The sequence below is a fragment of the Neoarius graeffei genome, chromosome 23 (assembly GCF_027579695.1).
Source record: "Neoarius graeffei isolate fNeoGra1 chromosome 23, fNeoGra1.pri, whole genome shotgun sequence".
Lineage (NCBI taxonomy): Eukaryota > Metazoa > Chordata > Actinopteri > Siluriformes > Ariidae > Neoarius > Neoarius graeffei.
In genome coordinates, this window is record NC_083591.1 from 38,028,827 (window position 1) to 38,053,884 (window position 25,058).

General features: G+C 41.8%; 1 protein-coding gene across 10 annotated transcripts in view; it reads right to left on the reverse strand.

Annotated features, from left to right (window-relative positions):
- Positions 1–25,058, reverse strand: part of svilb (supervillin b) — a 138,221-nt gene continuing 113,163 nt past the window's right edge. For 8 of the 10 annotated variants that reach the window (XM_060906130.1, XM_060906127.1, XM_060906126.1 and 5 more), the window contains 8 exons: positions 24,338–24,443; positions 19,681–19,888; positions 13,756–13,889; positions 13,439–13,594; positions 10,171–10,314; positions 4,954–5,075; positions 4,383–4,538; positions 1–813 (listed from right to left, as the gene is read on the reverse strand). In XM_060906130.1, the coding sequence (XP_060762113.1) occupies positions 727–813; positions 4,383–4,538; positions 4,954–5,075; positions 10,171–10,314; positions 13,439–13,594; positions 13,756–13,889; positions 19,681–19,888; positions 24,338–24,443 (1,113 nt within the window). In that variant the 3' untranslated portion in view covers positions 1–726. Of the gene's footprint in view, positions 814–4,205; positions 4,232–4,382; positions 4,539–4,953; positions 5,076–10,170; positions 10,315–13,438; positions 13,595–13,755; positions 13,890–13,911; positions 14,100–19,680; positions 19,889–24,337; positions 24,444–25,058 lie in introns of those variants that run through there. The other 2 variants (XM_060906124.1, XM_060906129.1) reach the window with 2 other exon arrangements.

Sequence of the window (25,058 nt, forward strand, 5' to 3'; positions counted from 1 at the left end):
TGAAGTGTATTCTTTATTACCATTGCCTTTATCACAAAGTTAGTCTTTGAAATACAGATTCAAGTCCATTCTATATATAAACTGTACACAAAAGCAAGGCACTATGCTGTACATTTACAGTGTTTGAATAATTCGACTTGATTCTCCCCACATCTTCCATAGTGTTATAACAAGCATAATGACTCAAGGACCTTTAATGCGAGAGATCACCTGACAAAGTTCATTCACACAGTAAAAGTAACTTACACATTTGTAAACTCCACTTGAGATGGAAAATACAACAGCAACTTAAATTCGAGGGTACACTCCCCTTGCTACAAATTAAGCTACATTTTCTTCAAGCATACAGCACTTTCCCAAGAAAAGTTTGGAAGATGGTGAAGCCAGACTTGACTACTTTTACTTTAATAAGAGGAAAACAGAACAGCTGTTGTCAAAGATGGTATAGAAACATACTGCACAGCACGGTTCATATAAATGTGATATTACAGATAGTGGTGCCTGTTGAAAGTGCATAGACAAAAAACAAGTCAACATGAGAGACAGACACCATAGCAGGTAAATACTGTTAAACCTAAGGTGACATTTGACATGACCCACATCACCCTGTTGTCAGTGACTGATTCCCGGAGGCATCATTTTCATGACGGTGATCACATTACTCAAGTGCACACAGAACCATAACTGTGACAGAAACAGACCATGGTCAACATTAATGAGAGGCAACTAAAAGAGTCCTTTGGCTTTTTTTAGGTTAACTTGCTTCCACCCTGGCAAGGCTTCATATTCCTCTCTCTTCATCTCCAGGGCTTTCTGAGAAAACAGAACATATACAGTGCTTATGAAAGTAGAAAGAGACACACGCATGAAGTGCCTTCATTTTTCAACTTGCTAAAGTAATACTCAAACAGCCCAGAGATCAAAACTTCTTCAAAACTGACTGATGAAATTACACCCTTCATTTTGAAGCTAATGACTGTGTGCCAACTGTTGCAGGTCAAGCAGATCCAGACCGCCATGTACCACCTCCAAACAGATGGACTTGTGGAGAGGTTCATCCAAACCTTGAAGGGGATGCTGTGTCAGATAGTAGACAAAGATGGAAGGAATTCAGATCTCTTCCTCCCCTGCGTCCTGTTTGCCATTCCATGAGCTACTGCAGGCCTCCACTGGTTTTACCCTCTTTGAGCTCCTGTTTGGAATTTGACCCTGGGCACCTGCTTGATGTGGCCCAAGCAGCATGGGAGGAACAGCAATCCCCCTATGCCTTGGTGGTTGAGGTCATCCAAGACATGCAAGAGCAGGTCAACCGAATCGCCCTGATCACCTGCCAACATGTGCAAGAGGCCCAGGCCAAGCAGAGCCAGGTACACAACAGGCCAGCAACAGTCAGGAAGTTACAGCCAGGCAACCATGTTCTCCTGCTCAACCCTAATTGCAGGTTCCTTGTTCACTGGGAAGGTCCATGCACCGTCCAACATGCGAGTCCAGTGAATCATCTGCAACAGCAATGTAAGCACAAGGACACCCAACTACGCCACGTTAACCTCCTGAAAGTCCTGTCTCCACAGAATCTCCAGGGCATACCCTGGTCCAAAGAGGACAGGACCTAATCTTTGCTCAGGAGCAGGCCAACCAGTTTGGGGACATGTTCTTGGCAGGTTGTGTGTTCAAACAAAGAAAAGTCCTTTTACAATGATTTTAACAGGAGCCACAATTTTCTTGGGGCAGTTCTTGGGGTGGGTTCCTTGTAGTGGGACCAAGTTTAAAAATTACTGGTGGAAGTTTAGACTTCAGTGTGTATCCTGAATATCACTCAGGGCTTGAATGGTTTTATACAATAAGCGTGCTTTAAGGTCACTTCTTTTGTGCAAGTGTAATTTTAGCTACAACCCCAATTCCAAAAAAGTTGGGACAAAGTACAAATTGTAAATAAAAACGGAATGCAATGATGTGGAAGTTTCAAAATTCCATATTTTATTCAGAATAGAAAATAGATGACATATCAAATGTTTAAACTGAGAAAATGTATCATTTAAAGAGAAAAATTAGGTGATTTTAAATTTCATGACAACAACACATCTCAAAAAAGTTGGGACAAGGCCATGTTTACCACTGTGAGACATCCCCTTTTCTCTTTACAACAGTCTGTAAACGTCTGGGGACTGAGGAGACAAGTTGCTCAGGTTTAGGGATAGGAATGTTAACCCATTCTTGTCTAATGCAGGATTCTAGTTGCTCAACTGTCTTAGGTCTTTTTTGTCGTATTTTCTGTTTTATGATGTGCCAAATGTTTTCTATGGGTGAAAGATCTGGACTGCAGGCTGGCCAGTTCAGTACCCGGACCCTTCTTCTACGCAGCCATGATGCTGTAATTGATGCAGTATGTGGTTTGGCATTGTCATGTTGGAAAATGCAAGGTCTTCCCTGAAAGAGACGTCGTCTGGATGGGAGCACATGTTGCTCTAGAACCTGGATATACCTTTCAGCATTGATGGTGTCTTTCCAGATGTGTAAGCTGCCCATGCCACAGGCACTAATGCAACCCCATACCATCAGAGATGCAGGCTTCTGAACTGAGCGCTGATAACAACTCGGGTCGTCCTTCTCCTCTTTAGTCCGAATGACACGGCGTCCCTGATTTCCATAAAGAACTTCAAATTTTGATTTGTCTGACCACAGAACAGTTTTCCACTTTGCCACAGTCCATTTTAAATGAGCCTTGGCCCAGAGAAGACGTCTGCGCTTCTGGATCATGTTTAGATACGTCTTCTTCTTTGAACTATAGAGTTTTAGCTGGCAACGGCAGATGGCACCGTGAATTGTGTTCACAGATAATGTTCTCTGGAAATATTCCTGAGCCCATTTTGTGATTTCCAATACAGAAGCTTGCCTGTATATGATGCAGTGCCGTCTAAGGGCCCGAAGATCACGGGCACCCAGTTTGGTTTTCCAGCCTTGACCCTTACGCACAGAGATTCTTCCAGATTCTCTGAATCTTTTGATGATCTTATGCGCTGTAGATGATATGTTCAAACTCTTTGCAATTTTACACTGTCGAACTCCTTTCTGATATTGCTCCACTATTTGTCGGCGCAGAATTAGGGGGATTGGTGATCCTCTTCCCATCTTTACTTCTGAGAGCCGCTGCCACTCCAAGATGCTCTTTTTATACCCAGTCATGTTAATGACCTATTGCCAATTGACCTAATGAGTTGCAATTTGGTCCTCCAGCTGTTCCTTTTTTGTACCTTTAACTTTTCCAGCCTCTTATTGCCCCTGTCCCAACTTTTTTGAGATGTGTTGCTGTCATGAAATTTCAAATGAGCCAATATTTGGCATGAAATTTCAAAATGTCTCACTTTCGACATTTGACATGTTGTCTATGTTTTGTTGTGAATACAATATCAGTTTTTGAGATTTGTAAATTATTGCATTCCGTTTTTATTTACAATTTGTACTTTGTCCCAACTTTTTTGGAATCAGGGTTGTACTTTTGAGGTTCAGACTTCCACAACACATCGTTCCATTACTGTACTGTAAGTACCATTAAGGTGTTTTTTTGTTTGCTTATTTGTTTTTTAAAGGTACATTGCTTCTTGAAGCTTGCTTTATCACTCACTGATCTGGCATGCATTTAGATTATGTAAAAGAACAGAATGTACATAACCTTCTTTAATTTGTTTTCAACTTTGAAACTTGGATTTAGCAATTCAAGGCTCCTCAAAGTTTTTAACTGTTCAAGGCACTGCATTTCACTGTAGTATAGCCTGATAAAAAAATTTAAAAAAACCTTGATGAGAATCCAAGTTTTCCAGCTACATTCAGCGTCACACTAAACATGTAATTAATTTTACTGGCCAGCAGATGTCCTGGTAGTGTCAAATAACAGCATCAATTAGTCGTGCTTGTTTCAGTTTTTCAAACTGTTTTATTCTCAGTGCAGGAAAGTTTGTGCGAGAGATCGTGCTAGTCAAGTTCAAAGCCTTTGAAACCTGAAGCTCGAGTAAGCACCAAGTCAAACCTTACACTTGCATTGATGTGTGGCTTCATATTAAAAGAAATATCTGTCAAGTTGGCAGAAGTGAGAAAGTGTGCAAAAGGAAGAGCAACAGAAATGGATTAGCGATGGAAAAGTAAAGCAGTGCATAGTCGATATCCTGTGCTTGTGTGATTTCCAGTGGCTTAAAAAAAAAAGTACTCACCAACTCAGAAATCCCTACAAAACAGACTAGAGTATAAAAAAAGCAAAGCGTCAGATTCTAGACATTTTGAAAATATGCTCTCTAATGAAATACACCGCTTCTCAATTTTTTTTTTTTTTTGCTTTCTATAGATCATGTTAGTTGCAGATCATGACTGGACAATGGGAGTGGTCTCACCTCAAAGTCTTCATCCGATAGGTAGATTTCAAGGCGTAGGGGGTCAACACCGTGTGGAAGCGGTCGATTTTGCAGTGCTGCAAGGGGATAAGTGCTTTGGCAAAGACGAGCCAGAACATCCTCGACCGGAATGATCTGGTTACACATCTCTGCCTCCTACACACACACCAAATGAAAAGTTAAGAACTGTATAATGCTAACTACAAGATAAAACTATAGATGTTTAAGTGTAGCGTTTAGATTTTGTTTTCATTATATCCTCTTAATATAGACCCATTTCTTTTCTTTTTTAAATAAACACTGATTCTAAGTAAATTCTAACAGTTCCCCTAAATGCGTTACCTGTTACATATAGAAACAGTATATACTGTACACAGCACACACATCTAATTTCTAGAATCAGCTGGCTTCACCCCCGACACTTTGCTTGCATAGCTGATTAAGGACTTGTGTTCAAAACCTCCTGTTCCTCTGGAAACCATCTGTACTATGCTGCAATCATTACTACATGTGTAGTACACCACTTTTCTTTTTTTAATAAGCACAATTGTATACACATGTGCAATCTCACCTGTTCCACAACCTCTGCGATATCCTCACGATGCTCCCAGCTGGGGAACATGTTAGTAAAAGTAAGAGGCTCCAGTCCAGCATGGATCAAATATGACTTTTGAGGATTCTGCTCATTCTTTTCTGAAAATAGAAGTTAAGGCCATTAAGCCTCAACACAGAACACATATTTTACAACCCCCCCAGACACACACAAGCTTTAGCCCAAATACTGCATGTCAGATCTTTCTAGAATATCAGCCAATTCAGAGAACACACAAAATAAGACACTGCTTTTATACAGAAGGAGCAGTTCATGGGCCTGCAGCCGTCAATCATCTTTTAGGCCTCAATCGCCTTGCGGTCTATGCCACAGACGCACTTAACACAAGGTGAAAGAGGGTGGGTCATTTACTTCATCCATCTCCCTAAATAAATAAATCAGTCTTTAGAATAGATGCTAAATGTAGCTAGGAAAGCAAACTTTGTCCAATGTAAGTGCAAACTGCACAAAAGGACAAACAATAGGTTCAGTCATGAAGCAAAGATTCAGTATTGTGTTTTATGAAAACTTTTCCATATTTGGTGCTTTTGGGGTGGGGGGTTGTACACGACAGACCCAGTACAACATTTAAAGTGCTGATGACACGTTTTTGACATCTTTGGCGATGTTTTATAACATAAAAAGTAATTCCCGATGATCCATATATTAATTCACGAAGGCGCCTATTTTACAAGTTATGATAAAAAACGCGGCTATTTGGGCAAATTTGACGGGGCTGCAGCACCCAGGAGACGAAAGAGGAGGAGGAGCTATATGACATCAGCGAAAGAACCTTCCTCCTAACTTACCAGTTTGTTGTTGATGCAACAGGTGTTCAGTTTATCATTATTAGTATTTTTATTAGACATATACATATATATATATATATATATATATATATATATATATGCCATGCCTTCGCGTTGTGTTGCCGGCTTTTGCTCCAAAACCCACAAGGATGGGGTAAGTTTATTCAAGTTTCCCAGAGATCCCGAGCTGCATGCGAAGTGGGTGAAGCAAGTCAGGCGCACTCGTGACAAGTGGGAGCCCTCACCAACATCCGTCCTGTGCTCTGAACACTTCCATTTGGATTGTTTTGACACCCTTCCCAGCTTAAAAGAATCTCTTGGGTGTTCAGTTCAGCACAAACGTGTGTTACTACCATCAGCAGTGCCTACACAGTGTTGCCAGATTGGGAGGTTTCAAGTGCATTTTGGTGGGTTTTGAACATATTTTGGGCTGGAAAACATCAGCAGTATCTGTTGCCAGATACCGCTGAAGTTTTCCAGCCCAAAATATGTTCAAAACCCACCAAAATGCACTTGAAACCGCCCAACTGGGCGGGAAACCTCCCAATCTGGCAACACTGCCAGTATTCCGGAGGGGGTCTACTAGTAGCTATGCCGGATCCAAAGACAGTCCTCCTGTCAGAACACGTGTTGTGAAACAACATAAAATAAAGGTACGTAGAGCTATAGATTCTACATGATAATCATAAATGTAATCAAAGTCGGCGTGATATCAGTCATGTATTTGCTTGTGAAAGCTTGCGGCTTTCATGTACAGTAACTGCCGCCTAGCAACGAGAGGCAAAGGGTAAAGAGGGTAGGCTATCAGATTCTATTCGGAAGAGATCAACACAATTCTAGACTCCCAGAAGAGGAAGAGCTAGCACTAGAGACAGGCATGCAAACTGGTCAGGGGTGAAAAAGGTGAGAAGGATGCACGGGGACACAGCACGCGCGCAAAAGTACATTTCGTAGTCTACGTTACAAAAAAAATTGCAACCAGTGACATCTTGAATTTAATACAGTACAAAATAACTTTCCATAAACATGTCTTAATAAGTTACTGTTGAGTGGCCGGTAAATTGTACCATTTATTTGTCAGTGGCCGGTAAAGTTTGATATTTTGTGAAGTTAATTTTCACCTCTGTGTACAACACAGTGGGCTATTTACAAAAAGCTATATATTACTGCCTGTGCTATCTAACAGGCCTACCCCAGAGGACACACCTGGCCAATCCCTGTCTGTCAATTTTCTTAAAGACATCACCTATGTGAAATCAGGGGCGGATCTAGAAAAATATTTATGGGGTGGCAAGAGGGGGGCAGGAATTTTTGAGGGGTGGCAACGTATTACAGACATGTATATATACTGAATTTAATCACAGTTTGACGACAAATAGTATGTACACACTACAAAAGGGCACAGACTGCCATTTACAAACTCATACAGATAAACTTAATCTCATGCCTTTATTGTTCACGAAGAACACACATTCTCAGATGAGGTCTATACCGTTTCTGGACAGTTTTATACTGTATATGCAAAAGAACAGACACTAAAAAACAACAATAACAACACTGCTTCAAGTTCAGCATGATTTAAACCATTTACACCAGTGTCACATTTTATAGTTTTTTTCCCTCACGCTTTGTAAAGGCTCAGCAGTGAGCATAACATGAACTTGTCATGCCTACAACAGCTGAATGCGGCAATTTCCATGTTGCTCAGCAAAACGCTTCACAAATTTATCAAGATCTAATGCTTTTGTGCACTTTGATTCAATGCTGAGTACAGCCAAACTTGATAGTCTCTTTTCTGTCATAGTCAACCGCAAATAAGTCTTTATGAGCCTGAGAGATGAAAAACTTCGTTCACAGGATGCACTGCTCACAGGCAAGACAACCGCTATTTTACACAACCTGAACAACTCAAAAAAAAACAACATCATCATCTTGGTATGGGTCCAAAAACAGTGAACTCCATGAGAGTGGTAGGACTCTCCTGTTCCCCCTTTTTTCTGTCTAGTACTCTCCTCGTCTGATGTAACTCATGTTTAAGATCCTCAATATTTGAATCATAAGCTTCAGCCAATAGCAATGTTTTCCTTGACAGACGGTGAATCAATATTAACTTTTGTGGCCGACTTTACACAAAACTAATGTCAGACCTAGCTAACATTAGGCCAAAAAAAAAAAAGGTGTGTTTCAGGTAACATGAAATACTAAAATAAGGTCGGTAGGTAGGAATTTTTTTTTTCTTAATTTGTTTTTTGTTCGAAAAAATTAACACAAGTAAACATCTTACAAAATAGTATTTTGGCACAGAATCCTTTATACCACACATCATAATAAAATAAGTGTTTTAAATCTTTAAACGAATAAAAAAAATATCGCAAGAGTTCGAGTTATGATCTGCGGAAGCGTATTGCTGCCACACTCAAAAAAAAAAAAAAAAAATTGGCTTAAACTCAAGTAATTACGTGAAAAGATATTGTTAACAGAGTTATCACGTTTTTACAATATATTTATCATGTAATAACACATAATTTCATGATATTTTCATGAGATAATGTGAAAACACCTCATCAAGAAATAACGTGAAAATATGGTTTAACGTCCTAGGCTAGGCTACTTCCATTAAAAGCAGACGGCCTCGCCGAGCCTACTGTAGAACTTGGGTCGAGCAAAAACACGGAGCAAAAACATGGCTGAATCCTGAATGACTCCTATTTGTATAAATAGGGGACTACATAGGCGGCAAAATGTAGTGTTTTTCCCTGCCATGGAAGTGCACTTGTATACTGAAGAGGAAGCAATTTGCATTACAGCCAGGAGGGCTGATAGAAGTGGCAAAACATTTTACTTTTTATCGTTTCTTTCACAACTTGAATGCGTTGAAACAAAAAAATTATGACAAACTAACGCCGCTTACACTAAAATATCGAGGGAAATTTGTAATAAAAACTTTACGGTCGGCAATTTCGACGCGGAAATTCTCGATCGGTCGGGTTACCGGAAACACACTTTTTTTTTTTTGCCTTACATGTATAGTTAGCTAAATAACGTTCTCCAACCTGATTTTTATCCTCTCAAAATCAGCATCCCAACTATACTAGCACTGTTCATTCATTATAATTTCATTTTTTGATAGATAGTTAATCAGCTTTTACCCCTTTCCTCCCGTGTCTCCTTTCCTCGCGACTCCTGGCTCCCTCGCTTCGCGCCTCTCAATTTTCCAAAACAACCAATCTCTGGCGTTATCTCGTGCTGCATTCGCCACAGTCGGACATTGGAAATTCGCGCATGTAAATGTCAAATTGGCCGTAATTTTTCTTTGAATTCGTCGCTGCCAACTGGGGTAGCAGCAGGGGTGGCAAGGCTTTCTTTTAGAGTGGCATATGCCACCCCGGTAGATCCGCCCATGGTTATTCACCCCCGAGCGCGCTGGAAACTGTTCCATTGGTATTCAGATTCAGTCGCGAGATGAGGTTGCCAGATCTCTCTATAAAAAGGTGACTTTGCGGTCTGAATCTGTGGAATATTCGTAAGCGAGGACTGGCAACCAGCAGTGGGTTGTGCACCAGCTGATCAGAACTCCAATGGAAAAGAAGCGTGTTAGTAACTGTTTATCTTGATTGGCTGTAACCTTGTAAGTGAAATGTTTGGCAACAATAGCGTTGTAGCCTGCCTACCCCCCCAAAAAAAAAAAACTCTTCGGATCTACACGATTCACACAAGTGACCTATTTTGGGACCAAAACGGCGAATTTCGCCGAAAGGTGAGGAGTTTGCATGTGTGTAGAGAGTTCACCGGCGTTTTCATGCGCCATTTCCATTGAGTAGAACCAGAGTAGAACAGCCAGTGAACCGCAGCGTGTTCTTCCGCTGACGTCACAACATGGCCGCGAGCCACGGACCCAGTTTTCTTGCGCTGTGCAATTAAAAGTTGGATATTCGCGCAACAACAGCTTCTTTTCACGTAACTATAACAGAAATCTAACATGTTTGCCATGTTGTATCGTTTATTTAAGAAATTGCATAGAGTCATGTTCGTGTCATCAGCCCTTTAAGAATCATTTCAAGTCTGTAGTCACAAACACCGCTGCTGATCTACCTTTAAGAGTGTGTTATAGTTTGCCCCATGTCTAATTATACTATTGGTGAGCCCAGATATAATGCACTGCTCAACCTTAATAGTTTCATTGTCAAGTTATTGACGAATATTACATTTTAGCCTCATTTCACATCACGACCAGCCATCTCTGGAAACAAGCATTTCTATCTACATTTTAGTTCAGCATCACAAAGCACAAAGTTCGCATAATCTCTTTTCATGCAATACAAAACCTACACCCACATATTTCTGGGACAAGTCTGCTCTCTTTATTCCAACTATGATCACATCTTACCTCGGCAGTAACGGAGCACGGTCTCCATGGCACTTTTCCGGTCAGCATCCCAGCGGATTCGGGCTGAGCCAGGTGTTTCTGTGTCCTGTGGCCACCAGCCCTGCCACAGGTACACCTCATGATAGTTATCCACCAGGAACAGCGCTAAAGTGACCGGCAGAGCGAGAAAGAGAAGGAAGAATTTGTATTTTTCTACATCACATTTAAAAATAACTTGCTTAACTAAACTGCTCTATAACAGGACAGACCTACAAAATACATGTGAAAAAATTTCCAAGGCAACAACCTACATTATATACACGGTATTAGTGATCTGCAAAACCCACTGTATAAAAATATCTAATAATTTTTTCAAAAAGTGCCAGAGAAAAGGCAAGTCTAATCAAGCAGTAGATGGTTCCATAGCATGGAAACTGTGACTGCTTATGCACAGGCCACATTTTTTACTCTCGACCAAGGTACAGTTAAAAGATGCTGGGAGGAGGACCCAGGTTACTGCTGGGAGACACACTCACATTCCTTCCCAATTTTCCGCGGTTGCCGTTTTTCACCCCCAGTGTGACAAGCGGGTGCGTGACCAGCGCCGTTTGCATGGCTGCAGGAGCGGACAGCTGCTTGCTTGCGCTGGGTTACCTCTACCTCCTCCCCTCCCACCCCCTTACCCCCCACCCCTGATTGCCCCCTCCTTCCCCCCCCTCAAGTCCCATGTTTTAAGTGTACTTGTGTTGTGTGCTTTTGCGGAGGTTTTTAAATGCTCCCACACTGTACTCCTGATAGGAGCATAGTGTGTGTGTGTGTGGGGGGGGGGTCTTTTTTCCTCATCTTTCCTTTTTTTCTTTTCTTTTTCTTTTATCCCTGTCTTCTTGTCCTGTTCCCCCTCTGTAAGGACAGGTTGATGGTTAATTTCACTGGTAACCGTGACAATAAAGGGTTCATTCATTCATTCATTCAAGTTGGTCTTGGAGCCAAGTACAGATAAGACAGACCTGAAATGTAGACAGTACTTTATAACATATATTTAAAAAAAAAAAAAAAACCACAGCAATAAAACAAACTGAATTCTAAAGTGAAAAAAGATGCTAAAAACTCTATGCTTTGCTCAAATGTTGCGATTTTGCTCATACAGGCTCACATCTATGCAAAAAAAATTATATATATATGCAGGGAGACAAAACACTACTTATAAATACATCTTTACCTAATGTTCTGCTTAAATCTTAGGAATGGATGTCCATACACTCCTGACTGCTTAGTTGGATGTCCCATTGATTGAAATAACCTCTGAGAGCAACCCCAAACTCCCAATGTATATACAGTTATGATCAAAAGCTTACGTACACTCATTACAGACATGAAAATCAGTGGCAATAATGGACCTTCAGTGATTTCTTTGAACTGTTCTGGGGCAGAATGATTGTACAACATCCTCCACAACTTTAATTGAAGGGGGGAAAAAGTTGGTGCACAAGTTTTAGTTTCTTTTGGGTATTCTGAAGTCAACACAGTCAAAAATATACACATAGCACACCTAATACGTGGTTAAATGTCTCTTAGCAAGTTTCACCTTTGCTTCTAGCAGAATTCTGATGGGATTTGACCACTCTTCTTGGCAGACTTCAGAGTGAGAGCTCATTTAAATTAAGCATTCCAAAAGCTTAATGTTAGTCTGCTTTATCCATTCCACAACCAGTTTTGTTGTATGTGGTGTGATTGCCCTGATGGAACACCCAATTGTGTCCAAGTTTCAACAGTCTAGCAGATGTTTGGAAGTTATGCTGAATTCTGAGGTAGTCCATTATTCTATCTGCTTTGTGCAGTGCATCAGTTCTACCGGCAGCAAAACAGCTCCAGAGCATGGTGCTTCCACCATGCTTAACAGTTGGTACAGTGCTCTTGGGACCAAATGCCTCAAAAACTCAATATTTGTCTCATCTCATCATAAAACTTCCCTCCAGAAGGCTTTTTGCTTTGTCCATGTGGTCAGCTGAAAACTTTAACCAAGCTTCATCTCATTATCTCTAGCCGCTTTATTCTGTTCTACAGGGTCGCAGGCAAGCTGGAGCCTATCCCAGCTGACTACAGGCGAAAGGCGGGGTACACCCTGGACAAGTCGCCAGGTCATCACAGGGCTGACATTAACCAAGCTTAAAGTGCCAATTTTGGAGCACGGTCCTCCTTCCTTGATGGCAGCCTCTTAGTCCATAGTAATATAAAACTTGCTTGACTGTAGACAGTGACCGTTGTTCCAGCAGCTTCCAGCTCATGACAGGCCTGTGCCTTTGGGGGTTCCTGACCATCCAAACCAATTTCCTCTTAGGTGAGGGTGGGTGACCGGGTCTTCTTCCAGACTTTGGCAAAGTGGCTACGCATCTATTGACTTATATTTGCATACAACTGCTTTAAATGATGATTTTTGAATCTGCAGTTGTTCAGAAATTGCTCTAAGAGACATTCCTGACTTAAATCTATGATCATTTTTCTCAGATTGGCACAGAGCTCATTGGGCTTTTCTGTTGTACCATGCGTTGGTCAATTCAATGAGTGCCATCAAACAAACAAACCCTTTTATGTTGGCATGGATAAGCAACTAGCCGTAAATCAAACATGATCACTAACAAAGTGAAGAGGCCATGGCCTTGGCAAGCTAAAAGACATCTTGGAACTTTCAGCACCATTGAGTTAATAATTAAGTGGGTGTGTGTACATTTTTGACTCCGTGTAGATAATTTTTGTCCCCGTGTTGATTTCAGAAAAATCCATAATAAACTAAAGCTTGTGCACAAAATTATTGATTATTTTTTCCTCTTAAAGATGTTTGTTGCATAATTATACAGAAAAAGAAGAGCCCAATACTGATAACATGCATCCCAGTCTGAATAAACTGAAGATTGGAGAACTAAGAAAACCCACACACTCAGCAAATTGAGCTCAGCATGAAACCAGGGGCCCAGAGGTGGAAAAGCTACATGCCCATGGACAGCCAATATATCTTCAACAAATGTAAAAAACACACAAAACCTATTCCCCTATTATTGTGGATCCCCTAATGGCAGCTATGGATGCACATGATCTCTCATAAAAATGTAATATGACAAAAAGACCAAGTAATCTTTATTTATTTCCACCTCTGTATTCAAAATTGACAGTACAATCTCTAATGTAAATGTATTTTTAGGGTGGGGGAAAAAAAAAAAACACATTGATCTACTTTCAGGATAAATTTACAAAGAACAGAATTGAAGATTTTTATATGCTGTGTTAAAGTTACCAGGCTGTGGTGCAGTGTACAGGTCTTCCTGCAGGAAGGGTAACGCGCTGACCAGGTCTGGAATTCTGGATGGGTAGAAGAATTCCTGAGCCACAAACTCACCTGACGAACTACTTAGCTGGAAGAGGCGTGGGGTGAAGTTAAACTTTCCTGGATCTACATATTTAAAAAAAAAAGAAAAAGCCACCAAACACAACAGCAAGAGATTTAACACAAATGTACATCAAACAACTAACACTTCATAATACCTTTTAGTTTTTTTTTTTTGCTTGAATCCATACCTAAAAATGGCATCTGTTCATGTAAAAATGTTATACCTTGAAGCATGCAGTCATAAGCCTTACGATCCTTCCTGCCCAACGCCTCCCAGAACTCCACGGGCTCCACCCCTTCTTCACACTCATGGATGCTCACATTGCAACTGCTGTGCAGGCCTGCCTCCAATGGTCGCCTTGGAAACATAAAACTTTTGCTCCACTCCATAACAGACCCAAATCCTTAATTGAGCTTAGTTTCGATATTCTAATACCAGTCTTCATGTTAATATGTTCCACATCACTTGTGCCCACAGAGGGGTGGACAAATCATTAGCCTGAGCAGCAAGAATAAGCACATTACATACGCAGGCTATTCATTTTTCCCTTCAGTCAGTCATCACCACCTGATGGACAAGCAGGGTAAATAAGCTTTTAATTTAGCAGTCAATGGCATTTTTTTTAACTCTCATTCAACAACCAGAGAAGGAAGTCGATTTCCTATTTATTTTCCCAAAACAGAACTGTTCATTTGATATGCCTGTTTGAACCAAGTGTGCAACTGAACATGAAGGCATTATTTAAACTGCACAGTGGGGTGCATCAGTTGCCCCCTAAAAATGAAGAGTTCCTCCGATCATGATGCATTTTTGTTTTAATGTTCCTTTTGGTAAGAAAACACACTGGGTGAAATATTTTGACAAATTTCAAAAGTTTAATGGTGGCACCAGGAGCTCAAAGTTATGGAAAAAGCTGCTATTTTATGACAAACTTTCGATCACTTTTCATGAAACATTATGGCACCTTATAGAGTATACCAAATATCTTAGATACACATTTTTAGTACATATTCTAAATATATTATCAAGCACAGTTTGAGTTTTAGGGCGGCACGGTGGTGTAGTGGTTAGCGCTGTCGCCTCACAGCAAGAAGGTCCGGGTTCGAGCCCCATGGCCGGCGAGGGCCTTTCTGTGTGGAGTTTGCATGTTCTCCCAGTGTCCGCGTGGGTTTCCTCCGGGTGCTCCGGTTTCCCCCACAGTCCAAAGACATGCAGGTTAGGTTAACTGGTGACTCTAAATTGACCGTAGGTGTGAATGTGAGTGTGAATGGTTGTCTGTGTCTATGTGTCAGCCCTGTGATGACCTGGCGACTTGTCCAGGGTGTACCCCGCCTTTCGCCCGTAGTCAGCTGGGATAGGCTCCAGCTTGCCTGCGACCCTGTAGAACAGGATAAAGCGGCTACAGATAATGAGATGAATCCCTTGCAAAGGTTCTTAACGTGATCTCTGGGTCGCAAGAAATCAATAAATGGAGTCCAACATTGTGATTCAAACCTTACGTGAAAACATAAAATAAGCGTTTTTTGGCAAAAAATTAACCTCATGGTGCCACCATTAGACTTTTGAATATGGTCAAAAAATTTTACAGGATGTCTTTATTGGTGAAAAGGAACGCCCAAACAAAAATGCATCAGATTTTATGAAAGTGAGGGCAACTGATGCACCCTACTGCACAGGTAACGCATTCTAAATAGATACGAGCACAGAATGTTAATAGAAGGCACACTGTGTTTATTCATCGAAATGTCATGAGTGGGTGATTGAGCAGTCAAATATGAGGCTCAAATAAAAACCATGCTCATCATTATAAACTTCTGGTAGTCCCGGTTTATAATCAGGGAAACAAAACCAACTAAATTTGGTAGAATATACCACAGAGAAATGCAAACCAAAATACTTTGTGAGCAGGATTAAAACCAGTCCCATGCACATTCCTGTTTGAAACCAATTATGAACTCCAATGATGGAGAAGGAAGGGAGAGGAAAAAAAAAAAACTTGTAGTTTATGCCATGCCCACTTCAGGTTTAAGGCCCGGTCCCACAATACCGATAACTAACAACTATAACTAGAAATAAATCAGTCCCCTGCAGTTTATGTGGTTGGTGGTCACACCAGACCGATAACGATACCTATAGCCCAGGCCTGGGTTTATCCGTATCGGTGAGATTGCTTCTGGAACGATTTTTCCCAGCCTGGACCTGATCCGATAAAACATCTGACCAATCAGGTAACTGTTTACATGTGATGTCGTCTGAGCATAAATCTTATTCACCGATGTGATTTTTCGTGAAATATCAATAGAAAGTTAAACACCACAAATGCAGGTAAGATATTTTAATTATGAACTTCAGCAGGGGGCGGCACGGTGGTGTAGTGGTTAGCGCTGTCGCCTCGCAGCAAGAAGGTCCTGGGTTCGAGCCCCGTGGCCGGCGAGGGCCTTTCTGTGCGGAGTTTGCATGTTCTCCCCGTGTCCGCGTGGGTTTCCTCCGGGTGCTCCGGTTTCCCCCACAGTCCAAAGACATGCAGGTTAGGTTAACTGGTGACTCTAAATTGACCGTAGGTGTGAATGTGAGTGTGAATGGTTGTCTGTGTCTATGTGTCGGCCCTGTGATGACCTGGCGACTTGTCCAGGGTGTACCCCACCTTTCACCCGTAGTCAGCTGGGATAGGCTCCAGCTTGCCTGCGACCCTGTAGAAGGATAAAGCGGCTTGAGATAATGAGATGAGATGAATGAACTTCAGCAGTCCAAACATTTGTTTTAGACTTTATTTTTTTTTAATCCGTGATGCATCATCTGTAACCAATCTGTGATATACCGAAACGTCTGTGACCAATCCGTAAATTATTAGCATCCTTGATGCATCCGTAACCACCTTGCATTTTGTATCCTTTTTTTTTTAAATTATATTTCCATAATCTGTGACCTATCTGTATTCTGTCAACCACCGGAGTATGTGCAGGGGTTGCTTTGAAGTCCAAGCTGTACAGTACGACCCGGAATAATGTGCTACTACTTAGAAAAAACTTCCATGACTCTTCTTAAGTTGCATGCATTTATTTCCCTGAGTGGCAGGACCAAGCGAGATTATTAGTTGTGGTGTGACTGTTTCAGACTGGAACTAAATTCAGGCAGAGGTATAGTCATAGTTATAGGTATTATTCATCAGTGTTGTAGGGCTGGGCCCTTAATCTGGACAGAGATACATGGGCAAAGACATTCTGCAAACATGCGCTTCATCAGCACATAAATCATCAGGAGAAAACCAAGCCTATGTGTCACCTGTTCCAGGGATTCATTTATTTTCCAGAGTTAGTTGGAGTTAATGGACGAAATTTTACTTATTGTGTTGAGTTAAATTGGATTAGTCTTCATGTTGTAGTCTAGTTAAAAGGTTCTGACTGCAAAGTTGAATTCTGGGCAAAAATGTCCCATTTCTATCACTGTCGGAGTTTTGAGATGTTTCACGTTGATTTGAGTTGAAATTGAGGAGTTGCGCTGCTGCGCGCGCGCGCACACACACACACAATGTATCCTACGTCTGAATGTTTGCCGAGAAAACGCGTCCCACGTTTTACGATTCCAGAGATTGCCGAAGCAAGTGAGCAACAAGATCACATGACATACATGTCAACCTATACGGAATGTCCGTATTTTATACGGATTTGATTCAATAAACGTAGTATACGGGCGTACAAATAAAGTTATACGGATTCTTTAAAAAAACTTCAATGTTTATTTAGAGCTATAATCAATTCCCACGATGCTAAAAGAGCGCATAACATTTACAAACGTACTGTACACCACAGACAGCCAGTAAAGAGTCTTATGAAATCGCGCGTTATCTTGTGGTAGCAAGACTTTGTTCCACTTTTGATCATGCGCACACCGCATTGCGAGAATCCCGCCAACCTGAGCGACTTTCACTAGCGACTGAAAAGATTCTGAATGGGCACTCCGGCAAGATCAACACAGACGCTTGCTGTGACATGCAGCCTCGTGAGGTATTGGTGCAGAGTGCTAAAAAAAGCTGTCATGGAGTACAATTCAGAACATTAGAGTGGCACTTTGTGTTTCTGTCAAACATTGGAGCTTTGTATTCATTCTGAAGGTTTATTGTTATTAATATTGAATAAAAAGTAACTTGGATATATCATTGTTAATTATCATTCAAATTTTAGGTAAATTATTTTAATTTGCATCTTATAAGGATTTTATAAGGGAAATACGGATTTTGGAGGTTGGTTATACAGGTTTGATTGACCAAAGGTTGACATGTATGACATGAACACCATGGGGTGTGTTTGACCTGCTTTTAACCAAAACAAGGTTGGCATGGGCAAACATGGTGGACTCCGATCTCCTGCTAGCTAGGACTCCGATCTCCTGCTAGCTAAAAGCTAATGAAAAAGAAAAGGAAAATATGAAGGTGAATCAGCTCGAAAGTGTACCAGAAAAGTAATGAAAACAAAAATGTCGTCTGCAAGACAGCTTCACCGACCGCTGGAATCGCATGAAGGATGAAACGGGCACGAAACCTGATGAATTTGCAGCGCTTGTCTTGGATTGGTATGGATTTATACACATTTTGATCTTACAGAGAAAGAAACGATGACAAAACCAGCAACAGAGAAAACATGTATTCGTCTTTTTATTTCATGGATCTGTTCACCACAAATTGCATACCTGTGACTCAAAACTCTCCGAGGTCGGTGCAGAGTCACGATGTTTTCCACATGTCGCCATTTTGGTGTGACCCAGTTCCATAATTATGCTAATCAGTTCAAGCTCCTTGCGTTGTTTCCATGGGGCCATACTGTTTGGCTCCAAGAGGTACAATATTCGGTCCCAAAAAGGAAGAAAGCGACCCTCAGCACATCAAAATGATCACATCGCATCACATGATATTGCTCTTGTGGGACATAAAATACCATGCACAATTAAAAAAAAAAAAGTTAAGTTTCAGATGACTTTGCAGTCAGTGCTTTTAACTGGGTTCCTAGGCAAGCATAACATGGGACACAAATGGGAAAGCCACGGTCTAATGGTTAGAGAAGCAGCTTTGGGACCAAAAGACTGCTGGTTCGATTCCCTGGACCAGCAGGACTGGTTGAAGTGCCCTTGAGCAAGGCACCTAATCCCCAACTGCTCTGGCACGAGTGGTGGCATATCTTGTGTCTGATTAGAGCAATTCCAGCGTTATGGACGTGACACTTGAACTCAAAATGGCAACAAATGACCCAGTGCATGTTTTATTGTCTCCCAGTATTTAAACAGGTGTTGCATATTTTAAGGCTGTACCATACTGGAGAAGTGATAGAACAAGAACAATTCCCATAGTACATCTAGGGCATGCCAGAAAATGCCAATAAAAGATGCGTTATGGATGTGACAGAAAAAGTATCACTTTTCTTGGGTTACTGTACATTTTTATCAAACTCTGTGAAATTGTAAACCTAATGTCGAAATGGAGATATCCATTTGATAGAGGGGTCCAAGGTGAATATTAAAAAATCTTTGTTTAAAATATTGTGTATTTCATGCAGAGTTTCGGAAGGAAAAGTCAGCGTTATGGATGTGACGAAATTCCGTTATGGATGTGACGCGTCTGAAATAGACATGGCATATGTTTAGAAAATCAGCAATTTAACCACCATAACCCTTTGAAAAACTCTCTAAATATCAGCTAAAACTATCAAAGTTCTTCAATAATATTTAGGATGGCTATTGTTTTGTGGATTTTAGCATACATTTCTGTGGCTTGTGGCAATAATATAGAATTGTACATGATCAAAGTTGATTTTAGCTTGGGGTTTACATTATAAGAAAGAAAGACTGACAGTGACATATTAGGTTGGTTACAAATTGGTTCAACTTGTTCACATCTGTAAAATACAGGCCTAGGTGAGATCTCTGGGAGTGGTTTTGATGTATTACATGTTGCTTTATTTTTGCATGGTGAGGTTGACATTTACATGGAATTGCCCATTAGCCAAAGAAAAGCTGATGTGGTGCCCGACTGACATGAAACGAGCAACATGGGACTGGACAGCACAGCACACAGGAGCACTGACTTGCCAGCGAGCAATTTAATTTACATTTTGTTTACTCCTGAAATATCGTAAGGAGAGACATATCTCTGACTCACTGTTCTTTAATCTTCTCAGCAGCTGTGCTTGCCACCTCACGGGTGTGCGTTTGTGTCTTACAGCCATGCCACAGGTAGATGAGGGCTTTGTTAATGTTGAGCAGAATCATGGAGGTCCGAGAGCGCAGACTACTGCAGTGACATGCTACCTCCAGCAGATGGCCCTCTACCGGCACCTCACCACGAACGCAATACAAACGCCATTCATCTAAAAGAGATTGAGGAAGAATGTACATCGTAACTGACTAATCTGATGCACTCTATCCCCCAGTAACCGCATGTTTGCGTCTTTCTACTTTCCTTTTTTCAATCAGAAGAATGATAAAAATGAACACATACACATGCTTTACATTTATTACAGAAAAAAAAAAGTTATCAAGTGTCAGATCTCAAAGATTAGCTTAGCCCAAAAATATATTGACTTAATCTTATATCTGAAGGTGGTTTTTTTTCCTTAATAGAAAAGGTTATACAGTACAGCTGTAGTTAAATGTCCAAAATAAATAGCAAAATCAATAAGTTGCATTTCACACAATCATTACTGAGACCAACACTATGCTTTGATAAAAGCTGACATTTTATCCCCCTCTTCTGGTGAAACTAAGGCTACGTTCACACTGCAGGCTGAAGCGACTCAAATCCGATCTTTTCGCCCATATGTGACCTGTATCCGATCTTTTATTGACAATATGAACGACACAGATCCAATTTTTTCAAATCCGACCCAGGCCGTTTGGATATGTGGTCCTAATTCCGATTCCTATCCGCTCTTTTCATATGCGACTTCAGTCTGAACCGCCAGGTCGCATTCATCCGACTTACACGTCATCAACAAGCCACAAACGTCACTATTCTGCGCTGAAGTAGGTGGCGGGTCTCTCAAAAAAAGTTACAACAACATGGCGCATAATCACGGGCGCAGATAGAGGGGGGGACTCGTCCCACCCAGATTTAAATTCACCTCGTTCGGTCCCCCCTACTTATAGGGAGGAAAAAACGTCTATGCTGTCTTTCTTTGCATAAGGCAAACCTCACGGAAAAATCAAAAAACTAATTACCATTCAGTTTATTGAGGTGCACGGCAGTGTATACATAGTTGCAACAACTCGCATAAAACAAAGACTGATATTCGGTTGGTTGAGCTGCGCAGACTGCACAGGTTGCGAGCTCGAGCTTGGTTGCTATGGTTACTAACAACAAGTTTGACAGGCATATCGGGGTTGGGGTTGGTTTGCTGGCAGCTTTGTCCCCCCCAGTTTTTTGTCCCCCCCAGTTCAAAAAACGTATCTGCGCCCCTGCACATGACATCAATGCGAGGGACGCTTCGGGCTGTGAAGGTTCTGAATCTTCTCAATGGAAGGACGCAGAGGTTAGGGAGCTGATTTCCATTTGGGGGGATGCAGCTATTCAAGCTAGATTGGATGGGTCATACCGCAACCGGGCGGTTTTACTTCCGTAAACACTGGCCATGCTCACTGCGTGTGATGTCGTCGTATCCTGCAATGCGCATGCGGAACACTTTTAGGTCGCTTTTCGTTCATACTGAGGATCACATACAAGTCGCATATATTTGTTAATGTGAACGACCTCACAAAAAAATCGGATTTCACAAAAAAATCAGAATTGAGCATTAAGCCTTGCAGTGTGAACATAGCGTAAGAAACTAGGCACAGTCTGTGCCTCTCTCATATACCCCTTTTCCACTAAATCAGTTCCAGGGCTGGTTCGGGTTCACAACTCGTTCAACTTGCGAGCCAGCTGAGAACCAGTTTGCTTTTCCATAGCTCGCGGTGCTAAAGGAAGCCACGTCATTACGTCGCTGTATACGTCAGTTATGTCGCTACGTTTGCATAAACCTTGGCGTGAATATCGAAGCAAAAACAACACAGAAGAAGCAGCAGCAGCAACAACAATAATGGATGACTTTGCGTTTATACAGCTGCTGCTTCTCGTCACTTAAAAATGGCGATCTTTCGCGGTCTTGTTATTGTTGGTCTTAAGAACTCCGCCCCCTCCCCCGCTGACGTAAGCAGTTCTTTCCTCTGGCCCAGCAGAGAGTTGGTGCTAGCCTGGAACCGGTTTTTCTGGCCCCAGAGCCAGTTCTTTGTCAGTGGAAACAGAAAACCCGGTTCCAAACTAAGCACTGGCCCCGAACCAGCCCTGGAACTGATTTGGTGGAAAATGGGGCAATATACACACTATCCTTGACTTGCAAGTGACGTCAAAGCAAAATAGAAACCCGGATGTCGGCCATGTTGGTGGATATACAAATGCAAAATTCCATACAAAACAATCACGCGTGCACAACTCTGTTTTTTTCACTGCTTTAAGCGTTCTTTTAGCTACGCCATATCTTTGTGCTGTACATGGTTGTGGTCACAACAGTACTCGTGACCGTGGCACGTTACAATTCTTTAGAATTCCATCCGTGATTCGGAAAGAGGGCGAGGAAACTCCGAGGCTCAGTATGGAGAGGAGACGAGCACGGCTGAACATCATCGGCAGGGCTGATCTAACAGAGGCTAAAACCAAAACAGCTCGTGTTTGCAGTGATCATTTTATCTCAGGTGAGATTCAAAAGCTCTCTCAATAAGATCATGGAAGAACTGTATTTCGTGTTGCTAGAATTTTGCTATAAAATGAGCGTTCTCTCTTGTCATGGTTCACTCGGTCATTGTTATAATTTTAACACGTTGTATTACCATTTTGCTTCTAGGAGCGCCAGCAAAATTATACAATAGAAACGATCCAGACTGGGCAGCCACTCAGAAAATGAGCTATGTTTCATCCAAGGTCGGACTTGATTCTTCGGCAGCCAAACCAGATAGAATGTGATATCTGGGTACTCGATGGTCGGTAGAAGCGTCTTGGCTTCAGAAAAGTCTGACTTTTTAAAATAATACAAGTCAAAACCACATCTATCTATCTTCTTTGTATCAAATCTTCGCTTGACCGTTCAAATCGTGCCAATACTGAGAAAATTCAGCATTGTTTACAGACATGCTTTTCAGCAGCTGCCGTCCTAGTTGCTTGTATGGACCCTTTTCACGTGACGTCACGACAAACGCGGCCGCCATTTTGGACATGTACTACCAGTAGTTTACCACAGCCAACATTGAGGAACAGCAGCAAAGAAAGTGTTTATTTTCAGCAAGACTTCCATCATGCCACTATATTGTTGTGCACCTGGATGTAGTAACCATCAACACACAAGGCAAGGTTTATCATTTTATCGGATCCCGACGGAGAAGATGGATAGCGGCCATTAACAGATTGGCAGCCCTTGGCATACCAACGCTTGTGTAGTGACCACTTTGTTGGAGGTAAGACGAATAAAATTAGCCAGAAAAGGCATTACATTGCTGTTAACATTCTGTGGCGGCGAGTGTGTAACCAAATAGGCTAAAATAACCCATTGTAACCTCTTTGTTCTTCTGTAGTAGCTATTGTTGACTAGCTAATGTCAACAAGTAGCTGGTATGTTACTGTAGCAATGTTTACGTTCAGTCATTTGGATGACTGTTAAAACCTTTCAGTCTCAAGTTTTTCCTTTACTGTATTTACTAGTTTACTGTAATTATGATCCAGCAGCTATTTACACCAGATCCAGTATAAATAGCTGCCGGAGCCAACGTCCAAGGTTCCGGAGCGCGCTCCGGCTTGCTCTCCCTCAAATTAAGCAGCGCGCGCCGGCTTGCTCCCGGAGTGCTCCGGCTTGCTCTCCCTCAAATTAAGCAGCGCGCGCCGGCTTGCTCCCGGAGTGCTCCGGCTTGCTCTCCCTCAAATTAAGCAGCGCGCGCCGGCTTGCTTCCAGAGTGCTCCGGCCGAGGTTCCCCTCAAATTAAGCAGCGCGCGCCGGCTTGCTTCCAGAGTGCTCCGGCCGAGGTTCCCCTCAAATTAAGCAGCGCGCGCCGGCTTGCTCCCAGAGTGCTCCGGCCGAGGTTCCGGAGCACACCCCGGCTGAGGTTGCCCTCAAATTAAGCAGTGCGCTCCGTAACCTCGGCCGGAGCACTCCTGGAGCAAGCCGAAGCGCGCTCCGGAACCTCGGACGTTGGCGTGTATGCGTATGGCGATGGGTTTTTAATGACATAGGTATACAGATCATGTGGGCCGAAGTCAGGTAAAGACGAGGGCTTCGTGTACTTCCGTACATCAGTGAACAATCCTGGTGGAAGCAGGTAAATGTCGTTCTCTAAGCCTGCTAACCTCAATTTTTGCAAATACCTCTCCCTCTGCTTGCCCTGTAAATGCCCTACGTCGCTGGATAGTGAAGGTGTTTTCTGCATCTCGCTCCTTTTTCTTTTATGTTTTTCATTTGTCGCCTTCCTTGCATTCAAACTGATTCCAGCCGAAGTCCACTACATGTCCAAAATGGCGGTCGCGTTTACGAAGGTCACGTGACTGAAAAGGGTCTATATCCACCGTCATGGCAGACACCCATGATGTAGCACATTTTGATCATGTGGTCGCAAGTCATCTACAGGGTTACAGTACAACTCCATATTCAAATGCCCACACTCATCAGGGTTTTATAAGGTCCTGGAATTGAAAGTAACAAGTAAAAAGGCAGACAGACAAACAGCATGATGGACCAAGAACACCACAAAAAGCTGTGGCTAAAGACGGATACTTAAACTGTCAACTTGAATCTCCTTACTCTGAACGTTCTCTTCCTCCTCTTCCCTCTTCCCACAATGCACAATCATGCCGCCATTGAAGCACTGCAGAAAGCATGGCAGCTCTTTGCCCTGTTGTACCTGCACCTGCAAATCAACACCCAGCTTCAAGTGTACTGTATATAGCTTCTGCTTCAGCACATTATTACCGTACAGGGATTTACTGAATTCTTGCTGCAGGCACTTAAATTAGCCTGATTTCAAAAACCCGTCTCCAATATCTCAGAGTAATGAACTATAAATGCTGATTAACGAATTTTCTTTCCAATCAAGTTGTAAGATTTGGATTGGCAGGTTCAGCTTGCAAATTGTACAGAACATTTATTTAGCTGTTACATGGGGATGCAGTAGTGGTTTAATCAGGCATTTCCTCTCAATGTGACAGTTGGGGATATAATAAAAGCAAAATGTCATCATTTTCATATATTATTAACATCAATAATTTCCTATATGGGTCTGTCTCAGAAACTGGGTACTGTGGGGGTACCCCAATAAATATACCCAGTCAATAAACTGTACGGTTTTGAATGGTGATGTTGGTTTTAATTTGAAATAAAATGATGAAAGAAATAATACAGATAAAACTAAATCTTTGATGTGAATACTCTATTCAGAATTTGGCAAAAATTCTGCAAATTTGTGGAAAAATGGCAGCTTGATCTGGGACAATAAATGGTTGACATCGCATTCCCTTAAAAAGGT